The sequence below is a fragment of the Salmo salar genome, chromosome 01 (genome assembly GCF_965601325.2).
Source record: "Salmo salar chromosome 01, fSalSal1, whole genome shotgun sequence".
NCBI lineage: Eukaryota > Metazoa > Chordata > Actinopteri > Salmoniformes > Salmonidae > Salmo > Salmo salar.
Window position 1 is genome coordinate 130,756,782 of NC_138291.1, and position 18,229 is coordinate 130,775,010.

Genomic DNA, 18,229 nt, shown 5'->3' on the forward strand with positions numbered 1-18,229 from the left:
AAAAGCGCTAATGTTTTTCAGCCAGTGGCTGGAATTACATCATTCAGCTTTTTCCCGCCTTCTGAGAGCCTATGGGAGCCGTAGGAAGTGTCACGTTACAGCTAAGATCCTCAGTCTTCAATAAACAGAGTCAAGAAGCTCAAGGAATGGTCAGAGAGGGCACTTCCTGTACAGAATCTTCTCAGGTTTTTGCCTGCCATATGAGTTATGTTATACTCACAGACACCATTCAAACAGTTTTAGAAACTTTAGGGTGTTTTCTATCCAAAGCCAATAATTATATGCATATTCTAGTTTCTGGGCAGTAGTAATAACCAGATTAACCTGTTGGGTCTAGGGGGCAGCATTTGCACGTCTGGATAAAAAAAATTTACCCGATTTAATCTGGTTACTAATCCTACCCAGTAACTAGAATATGCATATACTTATTATATATGGATAGAAAACACTCTAAAGTTTCCAAAACTGTTTGAATGGTGTCTGTGAGTATAACAGAACTCATTTGGCAGGCAAAACCCTGAGACATTTTCTGACAGGAAGTGGATACCTGATGTGTTGTATTGACTTTAAACCTATCCCATTGAAAAACACAGGGGTTTAGGAATATTTTGGCACTTCCTATTGCTTCCACTAGATGTCACCAGCCTTTACAAAGTGTTTTGAGTCTTCTGGAGGGAGATCTGACCGAACAAGAGCCATGGAACGATGATGGCCCATTAGACACCTGGCGCGCTAGTTCATGTTGGGTACCCTCGTTCCAATACGTTATAAAAGAGTATGCATTCGTCCACCTTGAATATTATTCATGTTCTGGTTAAAAAAGGCCCTAATGATTTATGCTATACAACGTTTGACATGTTTGAACGAACGGAAATATATTTTTTCCCCTCGTTCATGACGAGAAGTCCGGCTGGCTTAGATCATGTGCTAACAAGACGGAGATTTTTTGACATAAATGATTAGCTTTTTTGAACAAAACTACATTCGTTATGGACCTGTGATACCTGGAAGTGACATCTGATGAAGAGAATCAAAGGTAATGGATTATTTACATAGTATTTTCGATTTTACATCTCCCCAACATGACGTCTAGTCTGTATCGCAACGCGTATTTTTCTGGGCGCAGTGCTCAGATTATTGCAAAGTGTGATTTCCCAGTAAGGTTATTTTTAAATCTGGCAAGTTGATTGCGTTCAAGAGATGTAAATCTATAATTCTTTAAATGACAATATAATATTTTACCAATGTTTTCTAATTTTAATTATTTAATTTGTTACGCTGACTTGACTGCCGGTTATTGGAGGGAAACGATTTCCTCAACATCAATGCCATAGTAAAACGCTGTTTTTGGATATAAATATGAACTTGATAGAACTAAAAATGCATGCATTGTCTAACATAATGTCCTAGGAGTGTCATCTGATGGAGATTGTAAAAGGTTAGTGCATCATTTTAGCTGGTTTTATGGTTTTGGTGACCCTGTCTTTGACTTGACAAAACATTACACACAACTCTTGTAAATGTACTGTCCTAACATACTCTAAATTTATGCTTTCGCCGTAAAACCTTTTTGAAATCGTAAAACGTGGTTAGATTAAGGAGATGTTTATCTTTCAAATGGTGTAACATAGTTGTATTTTTAAAAAATTTGAATTTTGACATTTATTTGGATTCAAATTTGCCGCTCTTGAAATGCACCTGCTGTTGATGGAGTGCACCACGGGTGGCACGCTAGCGTCCCACCTAGCCCCAAGAGGTTAAATCGGGTACGTTTTTTATCCGGCCATGTAAATACTGCCCCCTACCCCCAACAGGTTAAAGGTGGTGCGTTACTTTTGCACACCTTGCACTCCATACCTTGTATATTTTCCGCGTGGATATTTTTATTAAATTCATTAACGGAATCTTTCTGTCTCCTGCGCCTGACTCTTCGGAATCCACAAGCCACCCATTGTGACACCAATAGAGGCATCCATAGCAATAGAATTAGTAAGTATAAAGGAATATGACATGTTTACCTTTCCATTCATCGATAGAGTGTTCTCTCTCATCCAGCTGTTTGTCGTAGATAGCAGGAGGAGGCTGGAGGAAAATAAATCAGCTGTTTGCTGAACCTGGTTTTAGCAATGTCTAAGACATTGGTGATATCTAAGAACTGCCAGTATCATGACAGCATTTAAATTATCCCTTGAAAACAATACAATTTAAAGTTTCAACTATAAATTAAATGACACAAGCTCTAAATATATGCAACACTAGCCATCTTTACAAAATAAGTAGTAGCCGTACGCACGCACAAAATGAATGAGAGTTCTGTAAATCAGCAGAGGGGACATAACATACACTCTCAGCATCAGTTGCATGAGGTGTTTGAACAGCCAAACCCATTCACTGCACAGAACAAGTGTAAAGGACGAGTAAAAGTAGAACAGAGATAATGATGAGAACAAAGAATGGTAAGATACAGAGGTGGGTTGGGATGACAATAGGCTACCGAATTGAGATGAAGAATGAAAGAAAAGGAAGATATTTCTTACAATAATTTACAATGCCTCTTTCATGACAATGAATCTCTGAACAACTAAGACAATCTACTCTAGTTTTCCTTTATGATTAGAAGATTGACAGGAAGAAGGACAACACCTCCTCTGGGGATGTAGTAATAATAATAATATTTAACTTGTAGAGCCTACAGACCAGGCCCTTCAAATATTTCCATATGATTATGTTGTTTAACATCCTATAGGCATGCCAGCCTATATTGCTTTCCATTAGTGAGGAGAAAGCCACACAGACACAGCACACATACATTCTGCCACATCATCTCTGTAAGAGTTGTTCTAACAACTTAAAGGAAGTGTTATAATGCACCATAAAATGTAATATAACTCATTATAAATTCCCTTAAAGTCATTATGTGTGTGCCTCATAGAACATGTTACTGAGGGGTTTCTTCGGATGGTGTAACTTTGGTCATATTATATTTGTAAAGCTCTATATGCTGTACAGTTTTTATATGCTGTTCTATATACTGTACACTTACAACCAAAAAGGTAGCACCATTTTTCTAAGAGGTCATTGAAAAAGAGCTGAAGATTGGGTTTTGGACAGCCGTCTCAAAATATATGTAGTACAGTTTTGTACAGTCATATCTGGTCATATCATGTTTGCAATGCTCTATATGTTGGATGATATATATTTCTCTTGAGGTAAGACAGTTTTTATTTACCATTGATATTTGGACGGGATCCCTGGCCTTCATCAGCATGAAATGACAATAGAGAGGGGGGAAAAAACAGTACAACATTAGTTTGAGGGAAATTGTAATGCCATAGATGACCAATATAATATATATACAGTATATATACTGTATATCACATCTATACATCCTCATATATGCTACATCAACTAACATCATCATGTAGGGTATCACTTTTTGGTAATATTTGCTATGATAAACTAAAATGTATGTTTTAACAAAAGAATGAGGCATGCTACAAATTAAATATATACATTAACACAGTCATATAATACTTTAAAACACATATTCCTATTTTCAAAGAAAGATATTATAGTGAAGGAGTGTGATTCGATCTCAAATAAGGAAGTAGCAATAAACTTGATCAATTTATTAATTGATCTTGTTGAGATGCATTGATACACTTCTTTTTATATAAAGTCGTAGCCTGAAATCCAAACTAATATACACTGCATTCAAAAAGAATTCTATTGTTACAGCCTTATTCTAAAATGGATTAAATATTTTTTTGTCCTCAATCTAAACACAATAATCCATAATGATGAAGAGAAAACAGTTTTTTTGATATTTTTGCTAATGTATTAAAAATAAAAAACATAAATACTTAATTTACATAAGTATTCAGACCCTTTGCTATGAGCATCGAAATTGAGCTCTTGTGCATCCTGTTTCAACTGATCATCCTTGAGATGTTTCTACAACTTGATTGGAGTCCAACTGTGGTAAAATCAATTAATTGGACATGATTTGGAAAGGCACACACCTGTCTATATAAGGTCCCACATTCGAAAACATAATGTTAAATTTCACTGCTATGTGGATGACACACAGCTGTACATTTCATTGAAACATGGTGAAACCCCAAAATTGCCCTCGCTAGAAGCCTGTGTTTCAGACATAAGGAAGTGGATGGCTGCAAACGTTCTACTTTTAAACTCGGACAAAACAGAGATGCTTGTTCTAGGTCCCGAGAAACAAAGAGATCTTCTGTTGAATCTGACAATTAATCTTGATGGTTGTACAGTCATCTCAAATAAAACTGTGAAGGACCTCGGTGTAACTCTGGACCCTGATCTCTCTTTTGTAGAACATATCAAGATTGTTTCAAGGACAGCTTTTTTCCATCTACGTAACATTGCAAAAATCTGAAACTTTCTGTCCAAAAATGATGCAGAAGAATTCATCCATGCATTTGTTACTTCTAGGTTGGACTACTGCTATGCTCTACTTTCCGGCTACCCGGATAAAGCACTAAATAAACTTCAGTTAGTGCTAAATACGGCTGCTAGAATCCTGACTAGAATAAAAAAATGTGATCATATTACTCCAGTGCTAGCCTCCGTACACTGGCTTCCTGTTAAGGCAAGGGCTGATTTCAAGGTTTTACTGCTAACCTACAAAACATTACATGGGCTTGCTCCTACCTATCTTTCCGATTTGGTCCTGCCGTACATACCTACACGTACGCTACGGTCACAAGATGCAGGCCTCCTAATTGTCCCTAGAATTTCTAAGCAAACAGCTGGAGGCAGGGCTTTCTCCTATAGAGCTCAATTTTTATGGAATGGTCTGCCTACCCATGTGAGAGATGCAGACTCGGTCTCAACCTTTAAGTCTTTACTGAAGACTCATCTCTTCAGTAGGTCCTATGATTGAGGTTAGTCTGGCCCAGGAGTGTGAAGGTGAAATGAAAGGCTCTGGAGCAACGAAACGTCCTTGCTGTCTCTGCCTGGCCGGTTCCCCTCACTCCACTGGGATTCTCTGTCTCTAACCCTATTACAGGGGCTGAGTCACTGGCTTACTGGTGCTCTTCCTTGCCGTCCCTAGGAGTGGTGCGTCACTTGAGTGGGTTGAGTCACTGACGTGGTCTTCCTGTCTGGGTTGGCGCCCCCCCTTGGGTTGTGCCGTGGCGGAGATCTTTGTGGGCTATACTCGACCTTGTCTCAGGATGGTAAGTTGGTGGTTGAAGATATCCCTCTAGTGGTGTGGGGGCTGTGCTTTGGCAAAGTGGTGGGGTAATATCCTGCCTGTTTGGCCCTGTCGGGGGGTATCATCGGATGGGGCCACAGTGTCTCCTGACCCCTCCTGTCTCAGCCTCCAGTATTTATACTGCAGTAGTTTATGTGTCGGGGGCTAGGGTCAGTCTGTTATATCTGGAGTATTTTTCCTGTCTTATCCGGTGTCCTGTGTGAATTTAAGTATGCTCTCTCTAATTCCCTCTCTTTCTCTCTTTCTTTCTTTCTTTCTCTCTTGGAGGACCTGAGCTCTAGGACCATGCCTCAGGACTACCTGGCATGATGACTCCTTGCTGTCCCCAGTCCACCTGGCCGTGCTGCTGCTCCTGTTTCAACTGTTCTGCCTGCTGCTATGGAACCCTGACCTGTTCACCGGACGTGCTACCTGTCCCAGACCTGCTGTTTTCAACTCTCTAGAGACAGCAGGAGCTGTAGAGATACTCTCAATGATCGGCTATGAAAAGCCAACTGACATTTACTCTTGAGGTGCTGACTTGTTGCACCCTCGACAACTACTGTGATAATTATTATTTGACCATGCTGGTCATTTATGAACATTTGAACATCTTGGCCATGTTCTGTTATAATCTCCACCCGGCACAGCCAGAAGAGGACTGGCCACCCCTCATAGCCTGGTTCCTCTCTTGGTTTCTTTCTAGGTTTTGGCCTTTCTAGGGAGTTTTTCCTAGCCACCGTGCTTCTACACCTGCATTGCTTGCTGTTTGGGGTTTTAGGCTGGGTTTCTGTACAGCACCTTGAGATATCAGCTGACGTAAGAAGGGCTATATAAATACATTTGATTTGATTTGATTTGAACAGTGCATGTCAGAGAAAAAAACAAGCCATGAGGTCGAAGGAATTGTCCGTAGAGCTCCGAGACAGGGACAGATCTGGGGAAGAGTAACAAAACATTTATGCAGCATTGAAGGTCCCCGAAGAACACAGTGGCCTCAATCATTCTTAAATGGAAGAACATTGGAACCACCAAGACTCTTCCTAGAGTTGGCCGCCCGGCCAAACTGACCAATCAGGAGAGAAGGGCCTTAGTCAGAGAGGTGACCAAGAACCTGATGGTCACTCTGACAGAGCTCCAGAGTTCCTCTGTGGAGATGGGAGAACATTTACATTTTACATTTACGTCATTTAGCAGACGCTCTTATCCAGAGCGACTTACAAATTGGTGCATTCACCTTCTGATATCTAGTGGAACAAACACTTTATAATAGTACATCTATATATTTTTTTGGGGGGGTGGGTAGAAGGATTACTTTATCCTATCCCAGGTATTCGTTAAAGAGGTGGGGTTTCAGGTGTCTCCAGAAGGTGGTGATTGACTCCGCTGTCCTGGCGTCGTGAGGGAGCTTGTTCCACGATTGGGGTGCCAGAGCAGCGAACTATTTTGACTGGGCTGAGCGGGAACTGTGCTTCCGCAGAGGTACGGAGGCGAGCAGGCCAGAGGTGGATGAACGCAGTGCCCTTCTTTGGGTGTAGGGACTGATCAGAGCCTGAAGGTACGGAGGTGCCGTTCCCCGCACAGCAGTGCGGAAAGCCTCCGTGACACAGAGAAGAGCGGTCTCAGTTGAATGGCCTGTCTTGAAACCTGACTGATTTGGATCAAGAAGGTCATTCTGAGAGAGATAGCAAGAGAGCTGGCCAAGGACGGCACGCTCAAGAGTTTTGGAGAGAAAAGAAAGAAGGGATACTGGTCTGTAGTTGTTGACATCGGAGGGATCGAGTGTAGGTTTTTTGAGAACGGGTGCAACTCTTGCTCTCTTGAAGACGGAAGGGACGTAGCCAGCGGTCAAGGATGAGTTGATGAGCGAGGTGAGGTAGGGGAGAACATCTCCGGAAATGGTCTGGAGAAGAGAGGAGGGGTTAGGGTCAAGCGGGCAGGTTGTTTGGCGGCCGGCCATCACAAGTCGCAAGATTTCATCTGGAGAGAGAGGGGAGAAAGAGGTCAAAGCATAGGGTAGGGCAACGTAAGCAGGACCAGCGGTGTCTTTTGACTTAACCTGTTAGGGCTAGGGGGCAGCATTTGCACGTCTGGATAAAAAAAATGTACCCGATTTAATCTGGTTACTAATCCTACCCAGTAACTAGAATATGCATATACTTATTATATATGGATAGAAAACACCCTAAATTTTCTAAAACTGTTTGAATGGTGTCTGTGAGTATAACAGAACTCATTTGGCAGGCAAAACCCTGAGACATTTTCTGACAGGAAGTGGATACCTGATGTGTTGTATTGCCTTTAAACCTATCCCATTGAAAAACACAGGGGCTGAGGAATATTTTGGCACTTCCTATTGCTTCCACTAGATGTCACCAGCCTTTACAAAGTGTTTTGAGTCTTCTGGAGGGAGATCTGACCGAACAAGAGCCATGGAACGATGATGTCCCATTAGACACCTGGCGCGCGAGTTCATGTTGGGTACCCTCGTTCCAATACGTTATAAAAGAGTATGCATTCGTCCACCTTGAATATTATTCATGTTCTGGTTAAAAAAGGCCCTAATGATTTATGCTATACAACGTTTGACATGTTTGAACGAACGGAAATATATTTTTTCCCCTCGTTCATGACGAGAAGTCCGGCTGGCTTAGATCATGTGCTAACAAGACGGAGATTTTTGGACATAAATGATGAGCTTTTTTGAACAAAACTACATTCGTTATGGACCTGTGATACCTGGAAGTGACATCTGATGAAGAGAATCAAAGGTAATGGATTATTTACATAGTATTTTCGATTTTAGATCTCCCCAACATGACGTCTAGTCTGTATCGCAACGCGTATTTTTCTGGGCGCAGTGCTCAGATTATTGCAAAGTGTGATTTCCCAGTAAGGTTATTTTTAAATCTGGCAAGTTGATTGCGTTCAAGAGATGTAAATCTATAATTCTTTAAATGACAATATAATATTTTACCAATGTTTTCTAATTTTAATTATTTAATTTGTGACGCTGACTTGACTGCCGGTTATTGGAGGGAAACGATTTCCTCAACATCAATGCCATAGTAAAACGCTGTTTTTGGATATAAATATGAACTTGATAGAACTAAAAATGCATGCATTGTCTAACATAATGTCCTAGGAGTGTCATCTGATGGAGATTGTAAAAGGTTAGTGCATCATTTTAGCTGGTTTTATGGTTTTGGTGACCCTGTCTTTGACTTGACAAAACATTACACACAACTCTTGTAAATGTACTGTCCTAACATACTCTAAATTTATGCTTTCGCCGTAAAACCTTTTTGAAATCGTAAAACGTGGTTAGATTAAGGAGATGTTTATCTTTCAAAGGGTGTAAAATAGTTGTATGTTTGAAAAATTTGAATTTTGACATTTATTTGGATTCAAATTTGCCGCTCTTGAAATGCACCTGCTGTTGATGGAGTGCACCACGGGTGGCACGCTAGCGTCCCACCTAGCCCATAGAGGTTAACCTGTCTGGGAACCTGGGACGCTTGCACCCTAGTCAACAGCCAGTGGAATCGCGTCGCGCGAAATACAAATACCTCATAAATGCTATAACTTCAATTTCTCAAACATATGACTATTTTACACCATTTTATAGATACACCTCTCCTGAATCGAACCACGTTGTCCGATTTCAAAAAGGCTTTACAGCAAAAGCAAAACATTAGATTATGTTAGGAGAGTACCCAGCCAAAAATAATCACACTGCCATTTTCAAAGCAACTAGCATGCATCACAAATACCCAAAACACAGCTAAATGCAGCACTAACCTTTGACATCTTCATCAGATGACACTCCTAGGACATCATGTTACACAATACATGCATTTTTTGTTCGATAAAGTTCATATTTATATATAAAAACAGCAGTTTACATCGGTGCGTGACGTTCAGAAAATATTTTCCCTCAAATGCTTCCGATGAACCAGCGCTACAATTTACAAAATTACTATTCAAAAACATTTTTAAAATGTAATATTGTCATTCAAAGAATTATAGATTAACATCTCGTGAATGCAACCGCATTGCCAGATTTAAAAATAACTTTACTGGGAAATCGCACTTTGCAATAAACGAGGTGCTATGCTCAGAAATATAGGCTAGGCGATACAGGTTAGCGCCATCTTGGAACCATCTAAAATCAAATACACTATTGTAAATATTCCCTTACCTTTGATTATCTTCATCAGAAGGCACTTCCAGGAATCCCAGGTCCACAACAAATGTAGTTTTGTTTGAAAAAGTTAATAATTTATGTCCCAATAGCTCCTTCTTGTTAGCGCATTCCGAAGGCTACTCATAATGTATGAGGCGCGCCGGACTTGTCATCACAAATGTGCAAAAAATATATATTTACGTTCGTTCAAACATGTCAAAGGTTGTATAACATAAATCTTTAGGGCCTTTTTCAATCAGAGCTTCAATAATATTCAAGGCGGACGATTGCATTGTCTTACTAAACGTTTCGGAACAAAAGGGTACCCATGGGCGCCCGCGTCATAGTAGTAATGGCCCTCCCCATATGACCAACTTTCCAGGCCTCTCGTTCGGTCAGTTTTTACCGGAGAAGACTCAAACCACTTTGTAAACACTGTTGACATCTAGTGGAAGCCTTAGGAAGTGCTAAATGAATCCTAACTCACGGTGTGTTTCATAGGCAAAGTGTTGAAGGTGGTTCCACAAATCAGATTTCCACTTCCTGCATGGAATCTTCTCAGGTTTTGGCCTGCCATATGAGTTATGTTATACTCACAGACACGATTCAAACAGTTTTAGAAACTTTAGAGTGTTTACTATCCAAATCTACTAATTATATGCATATTCTAGTTACTGGGCAGGAGTAGTAACCAGATTAAATTGGGTACGTTTTTTATCCGGCCGTGCATATATGCACTCTGCTGACATAATCTAATGTTTTTGAAATCGGACAGTGTGGTTAGATAAAGGAGAGTCTTGTCTTTAAAATGCTGTGAAATAGTCATATGTTTGAAAAATGGAAGTTTTTGTATTTTTGAGGAATTTGTAATTTGCGCCACGGCTATCATTGGATATTGGAGCAGGTGTTCCGCTAGCGGAACGTCTAGATGTAAGAGGTTAAAGTCACCCAGAACTGTGAGGGGTGAGCCATCCTCAGGAAAGGAACTTATCAAGGCGTCAAGCTCATTGATGAACTCTCCAAGGGAACCTGGAGGGTGATAAATGATAAGGATGTTAATCAGCGTCTCATCCCGTCAGCGGGATCAAAATCCAGCGAAAAATCATATCGCCAATTAGCATAAAAAAAAATCATAATTTTTCTTTTTTTTTAATTAATAATTTAATTTTTATTTTTTATAGATACACCTCTTCTGAATCGACCCACGTCGTCCGATTTCAAAAAGGTTTTACAGGAAAAGCAAATCATTAGATTATGTTAGATGAGTCCATCGTAAAAAGCAGCAACATAGCCATTTTCCGACCAACCACTTGCATCACAAATAACCAAAAAACATCTAAATGCAGCACTAACCTTTTACAAACTTCATCAGATGACACATCTAAGACATCATAGTTACACAATGCATGCATTCTTTTGTTCAATAAAGGTCATATTTATATATAAAAACAGCATTTTACATCGGCGTCTGACGTTGACTAAATAATTTCCCCTCAAATGCGTCCCGGTAAACAATGCTACAATTCTCTAAATTACTATAACGATTTTTTAAATTTATATTGTCAATCTAACATTTATAGATGAATATCTCTTGAGAACACCTGTCATACCAGATTTTAAATTAACTTTACTGGGTAATCACACTTTGCGATAAAAGGAGATGCGATACTCAGAAAATGAGCTAATATACAGAGCTCGGCGCCATCTTGGAACAATCGCATGTCACATCTCATCTTGTATAATATTGTCAATAATCGCCTACCTTTAGTTGTCTTCATCAGAAAGCACTTCCAGGAATCCCAGGTCCATAACAGATGTATTTTCGGTCGAAAAAGTCCATACTTCACGTTCCATTAGCCTGCTGTTGGTAGCGCGTCCTAGGGCTCTCTCCAAGCGCAGGGCTGAAGTTCCGGAAAAAATGAGATTCTCCCGCCTGTAGGTTCGTTCAAACATGTCAAACGTTGTAAAACATTAATCTTCAGGGCCTGTAACACCAAGAGAGCCAATAAGATTCGAGGGGGATGATTTCATTGCCTTTCAAACCGTTTCCAAAGGTGGGGGTAGACATGGCCGCCGGCGTCATAATGGTGATGGCCCATCCCCTGTGACCAATTTCCAATGAGTCTCATTCACTGAGTTTCGACTGTATAAGGCTCAAACCACTGTGAAAAGACTGGCGACATCTAGTGGAAGCAATAGGAAGTGCTCACTGAACCATGGTTAACGGTGTGATTTATAGGGAAAGATGAGAAGTCGAGTCCACAATTCTGAATTCCACTTCCTGTTTCAATCGGTCTCGGGGTTTTGACTGCCATTTGAGTTCTGTTATACTCACAGACACCATTCAAACAGTTTTAGAAACTTTAGGGTGTTTTCTATCCATATATAATAAGTATATGCATGCCCTAGCTTCTGAGTTTGATTAGTAGGCCGTTGAAAATGGGAACAATTTTTTTTCAAAATGCGCTGTGGCGCCCCCTATCCTAGGGTATCCTCAAGAGGCTAGTGACTGTGACAGCATGGAATTCAAATGAGGAGATAGACAGATGGGTCAGGGGAGAAAGAGAGAATGTCCACTTGGGAGAGATGAGGATTTTAGTGCCACCACCCCGCTGACCAGATGCTCTCGGGGTATGCGAGAACACGTGGTCAGACGAAGAGAGAGCAGTAGGAGTAGCAGTGTTTTCTGTGGTAATCCATGTTTCCGTCAGCGCCAAGAAGTCGAGGGACTGGAGGGTAGCATAGGCTGAGATGAACTCTGCCTTGTTGGCCGCAGACCGGCAGATCCAGAGGCTGCCGGAGACCTGGAACTCCACGTGGGTCGTGCGCGCTGGGACCACCAGGTTAGAGTGGCAGCGGCCATGCGGTGTGAAAAGTTTGTGTGGCCTGTGCAGAGAGGAGAGAACAGGGATAGGCAGACACATGGTTGACAGGCTACAGGAGAGGCTACGCTAATGCAAAGGAGATTGGAATGAACACTCAATGACACTCAATGACACTCAAATATAACTTTCCAACTTCCACTTTAGAAATTATAATTGATGTAAACTACAGTGGTTCAATGTTACCAGGAATAGGCTCAAACTTAGTTTATTCAGCTAGATAACTTGGTAGAGTATTCTTCCAGCTTCTTCCAGTGCACCGTGTCCTATGACGCTGTTGCTAACTAGCATGCTAGCATCCAATAACACACGGTTAGCCCCAATACTTGGTTACAACAAACTACCAATGGATCATTCGTGTCCGTGTCTGGTACCTTTCATAACACAGAAGTGATTAAACTTTGGCTAGCTAACACAAAGTCAGTCCTGCTAGCTACACAAGTGGACTACACATCTCGAATGTTCAGAAAGTTAAGTAGGATAACCATCTCTGCAGCACTCCATCAATCAAGCCTTTATGGTAGAGTGGCTAAACGGAAGCCACTCCTCAGTAAAAGGCACATGACAGCCCGGCTGAGGTTTGCCAAAAGGCACCTAAAGGACTCTCAGACCATGAGAAACAAGATTCTCTGGTCTGATGAAACCCAAGCATCACTTCTAAAGGAAACCTAGCACCATCCCTACAGTGAAGGATGGTGGTGGCAGCATCATGCTGTGGGGATGGTTTGCAGTGACAGGGACTGGGAGACTAGTCAGGATCGAGGGAAAGATGAACGGAACAAAGTGCAGAGAGATCCTTGATGAACATCTGATCCAGACTGCTCAGTACCTCAGACTGGGGCGAAAGTTCACCTTCCAACAGGACAACAACCCTAAGCACACAGCCAAGAAAACACAGGAGTGGCTTCGGGACAAGTCTCTGAATGTCCGTGAATGGCCTAGGCAGAGCCCGGACTTGAACCCGATCGAACATCTCTGGAGAGACCAGAAAATAGCTGTGCAGCGACACTCCCCATCCAACCTGACAGAGCTTGAGAGGATCTGCAGAGAAGAATGGAAGAAACTTCCCAAATACAGGTGTGCCAAGGTTGTAGCGTCATACCCAAGAAGACTCGAGGCTGTAATCGCTGCCAAAGGTGTTTCAACAAAGTACTGAGTAAAGGGTCTGAATATTTATGTAAATGTGATATATCAATTTTTATTTTTAATACATTTGCAAAAGAATCTCAAAACATGTTTTTGCTTTGTCATTATGGGGTATTGTGTGTAGATTGATGAGGGGGAAAAACAATTTAATTACATTTTTAGGTTGCAGGGATGATCTGAGAACGATTTACTCTGGTTGATTGATTGTTTTCCTTTGAAGTTTTATTAATTGAATAACTTCCGTAAAACATTTATTGAATATTTCAATAAGTTTTGCTGATGCTAAGAACGGAATGTCTTTAAATAATAAGTTCCTTAAATGTGCTGAGAATTTTCCAAAGCCAAACAACTATCCTGTACCATTCCCAGAAAGTTGTGGGAAGGTTGTATGCAAAATACAACCATGCTTTCACAAAGCTCTAAGAAACATATGGTTCTCAGAACATTACAGTACCAGTCAAAAGTTTGGACACACCTACTCACACATATGGAATCATGTAGTAACCAAAAAAGTGTTAAACAAATCAAAATACATTTAATATTTCAGATTCACACTCTTGGCATTCTCTCAAGCAGCTTCATGAGGTAGTCACCTGGAATGCATTTCAATTAACAGGTGTGCCTAGTTAAAAGTTAATTTGTGGAATTTCTTTCCTTCTTAATGCGTTTGAGCCAATCAGTTGTGTTGTGACAAGGGAGGGGGGTATACAGAAGATAGCCCTATTTGGTAAAAGATCAAGTCCATATTATGGCAAGCACAGCTCAAATAAACAAAGAGAAATGACAGCCCATCATTACTTTAAGACATGAAGGTCAGTCAATCAGGAACATTTCAAGAACCTTGAAAGTTTCTTCAAGTGCAGTCGCAAAAACCATCAAGCGCTATGATGAAACTGGCTCTCATGAGGACCACCACAGGAAAGGAAGACCCAGAGTTACCTCTGCTGCAGAGGATAAGTTCATTAGAGTTAACTGCACCTCAGATGTGAACAGATGATTTCTGCATGTGTAGTTACCACTGTGAAGCATGGACAAGGAGGTGTGATGGTGTGGGGGTGATTTCCTGGTGACACCGTCTGTGATTTATTTAGAATTCAAAGCACACTTAACTAGCATGGCTACCACAGCATTCGTCAGTGATATGCCATCCCATCTGGTTTTTCAACAGCCCAATGACCCAAAACACACTGTGTAAGGGCTATTTGACCAAGAAGAGTGATGGAGTGCTGCATCAGATGACCTGGCCTCCACGATCACCCGACCTCAACCCAAGTGAGATGGTTTGGGATGAGTTGGACCGCAGAGTGAAGGAAAAGCAGCCAACAAGTGCTCAGCATATGTGGGAACTCCTTCAAAACTGCTGGAAAAGCATTCCTTATGAAACTGGTTGAGAGAATGCCAAGAGGGTGCAAAGCTATGATCAAGGCAAAGGGTGGCTACTTTGAAGAATCTCAAATATAAAATATATTTTGATTTGTTTAACACTTTTTTGGTTACTACATGATGTATGTTATTTCATAGTTTTGTAGAAAATAGTAAAAATAATGAAAGACCCTGGAATGAGTAGGTGTGTCTAAACTTTTGACTAGTACTGTATGTGCTAGCTGGGTACAGACTCATCCACATAGAATGATGTCATTCTAATTCCTTCATTGCTTTTCCTACTCACCGCCTCCACCTCGGCTGGGTCGTACCAAACGTTGATGTAGGGATGCTGTAAGGCTTCGTCCACTTGTATCCGCTTGGCTGGATCAATAATCAACATCTTAGACAACAGATCTCTGGCCTGGCTAGCTGTGAAGACAGAAATAGAAGCAGATTCAGGTTCCATACCAGGGTCAGAGTCAAGGCAAAGGACATGAGAGAGGAAGAAAATCAATCAGAAATAACACACTGTATCCAACAGATTGCATCTGAAATGGCACCTTATACCCTATGTAGTGCACCACATTCGAATAGGGCTCTGATCAAAAGTAGTATGCAATATAGGGAATCGGATGCCATTTCAGACACAGCCATGGTGTGAGACAATAGTTTACAGTGCCTTTAAGATTCTCCCTCTATTTCCATAGCCACCACAGTCAAGGCTTAAAGGGGAATGGAAACACTTTAGGAAGTAAATCTAACCTGTTGGGGATAGGGGGCAGTATTTACATGGCCGGATAAAAAACGTACCCGATTTAATCTGGTTACTACTCCTGCCCAGTAACTAGAATATGCATATAATTATTGGCTTTGGATAGAAAACACCCTAAAGTTTCTAAAACTGTTTGAATGGTGTCTGTGAGTATAACAGAACTCATATGGCAGGCAAAAACCTGAGAAGATTCTGAACAGGAAGTGGCCTGTCTGACAAGTTCTTGTTCATCTTGGCTCTTTTTATTGAAGACTGAGGATCTTTGCTGTAACGTGACACTTCCTACGGCTCCCATAGTCTCTCAGAACCCGGGAAAAAGCTGAATGATATCGAGGCAGCCCCAGGCTGAAACACATTAGCGCGTTTGGATAGTGGCCTGTCAGAGGACCATTAGACTGGGGCTCGTGCACGAGGGCACGAGATGTTTTTATTTTCCCTCTCTTTGAACGAAAACCACCACTCCCAGTCGGAATATTATCGCTTTTTTACGAGAAAAATGGCATAAAAATTGATTTTAAACAGCGGTTGACATGCTTCGAAGTACGGTAATGGAATATTTAGAAATGTTTTGTCACGAATTGCGCCATGCTCGTCACCCTTATTTAGCCTTTAGGATAGTGTCTAGAACGCACAAACAAAACGCCGCTATTTGGATATAACAATGGATTATTTGGGACCAAACCAACATTTGTTATTGAAGTAGAAGTGCTGGGAGTGCATTCTGATGAAGAACAGCAAAGGTAATAACATTTTTCTTATAGTAAATCTGACTTTGGTGAGTGCTAAACTTGCTGGGTGTCTAAATAGCTAGCCCTGTGATGCCGGGCTATCTACTGAGAATATTACAAAATGTGCTTTCACCGAAAAGCTATTTTAAAATCGGACATAGCGAGTGCATAGAGGAGTTCTGTATCTATAATTCTTAAAATAATTGTTATGTTTTTTGTGAACGTTTATTACATTTACATTACATTTAAGTAATTTAGCAGACGCTCTTATCCAGAGCGACTTACAAATTGGTGCATTCACCTTATGATATCCAGTGGAACAACCACTTTACAATAGTGCATCTAAATCTTTTAAGGGGGGGGGGGGTTAGAAGGATTACTTTATCCTATCCTAGGTATTCCTTAAAGAGGTGGGGTTTCAGGTGTCTCCGGAAGGTGGTGATTGACTCCGCTGTCCTGGCGTCGTGAGGGAGCTTGTTCCACCATTGGGGTGCCAGAGCAGCGAACAGTTTTGACTGGGCTGAGCGGGAACTCTGCTTCCTCAGAGGTAGGGGGGCCAGCAGGCCAGAGGTGGATGAACGCAGTGCCCTTGTTTGGGTGTAGGGCCTGATCAGAGCCTGAAGGTATGGAGGTATGGAGGTGCCGTTCCCTTCACAGCTCCGTAGGCAATCACCATGGTCTTGTAGCGGATGCGAGCTTCAACTGGAAGCCAGTGGAGAGAGCGGAGGAGCGGGGTGACGTGAGAGAACTTGGGAAGGTTGAACACCAGACGGGCTGCGGCGTTCTGGATGAGTTGTAGGGGTTTAATGGCACAGGCAGGGAGCCCAGCCAACAGCGAGTTGCAGTAATCCAGACGGGAGATGACAAGTGCCTGGATTAGGACCTGCGCTGTTTATCGTGAGTAATTTAGTAAATTCACCGGTAGTGTTCGGTGGGAATGCTAGTCACATGCTAGTCACATGCTAATGTAAAAAGCTGGTTTTTGATATAAATATGAACTTGATTGAACAAAACATGCATGTATTGTATAACATCATGTCCTAGGGGTGTCATCTGATGAAGATCATCAAAGGTTAGTGCTGCATTTAGCTGTGGTTTGGGTTTATGTGACATTATATGCTAGCTTGAAAAATGGGTGTCTGATTATTTCTGGCTGGGTACTCTGCTGACATAATCTAATGTTTTGCTTTTGTTGTAAAGCCTTTTTGAAATCGGACAGTGTGGTTAGATTAACGAGAGTCTTGTCTTTAAAATGGTGTAAAATAGTCATATGTTTGAGAAATTGAAGTAATAGCATTTCTAAGGTATTTCAATATCGCGCCACGGGATTACACTGGCTGTTGAGTAGGTGGGACGCAAGTGTCCCACCTAGCCCAGAGAGGCTAAGCAAAGAGATGTATTCAATCCAGAAATACTAAACATGTGCATTTAACATAAAAAACATCTCTATATTCAGCTTTTTTGATTGTCAACAAGGTTTATTTGTGCTATGGTCAGCACCCTTTTTTAATTGTCATAGTAACGACTGACGCCAGTGCGTCACTGGCAGGAATTAGCAAATTGTCTGTGGTATTGAGTTTTCGCGCGGAGAGTGAACCGAAGAGAGTAAGGTTAGGTGTGGACAACGAAGATGACAACAACAAGTAGTAATTCTATATGAATTGGCAACAAAAAAATTCCTTGGTAAACTACCATCCTGCCCAAGGACCCACAACTTTTGAAGAACTGGCTCCATGTCCTGAAGAGGAAGGACGTGCCAGCTCGAGCTAGAAGGATCTGCAGACAGCACTTCGCGGAGGCAGACTTCGTGATGAAGGGCACTTTTGATCCAGCAACCGGGAGTTTCCGAATGGAAAGGAGTCATAGGCCTACGCTGAAGCCCTCTGCTTGCGCCTCCATTTGACATTTTGATGGTTATGGTAT

At 41.4% G+C, this 18,229-nt stretch overlaps 1 protein-coding gene across 7 annotated transcripts in view; it reads right to left on the reverse strand.

Moving 5' to 3' along the window:
* Positions 1 to 18,229, reverse strand: part of LOC106560362 (mitogen-activated protein kinase 10) — a 145,029-nt gene that overhangs the window by 17,403 nt on the left and 109,397 nt on the right. For all 7 annotated transcript variants that reach the window (XR_006756964.2, XM_045687903.2, XM_045687882.2 and 4 more), the window contains exons 10-12: positions 15,111 to 15,235; positions 3,230 to 3,256; positions 2,019 to 2,082 (exon numbers count right to left, since the gene is read on the reverse strand). Coding sequence is in view for 6 of the 7 variants with exons in the window: in XM_045687903.2 (XP_045543859.1) it covers positions 2,019 to 2,082; positions 3,230 to 3,256; positions 15,111 to 15,235 (216 nt within the window). In the remaining variant the exon portion in view is untranslated. The remainder of the gene's footprint in view (positions 1 to 2,018; positions 2,083 to 3,229; positions 3,257 to 15,110; positions 15,236 to 18,229) is intronic.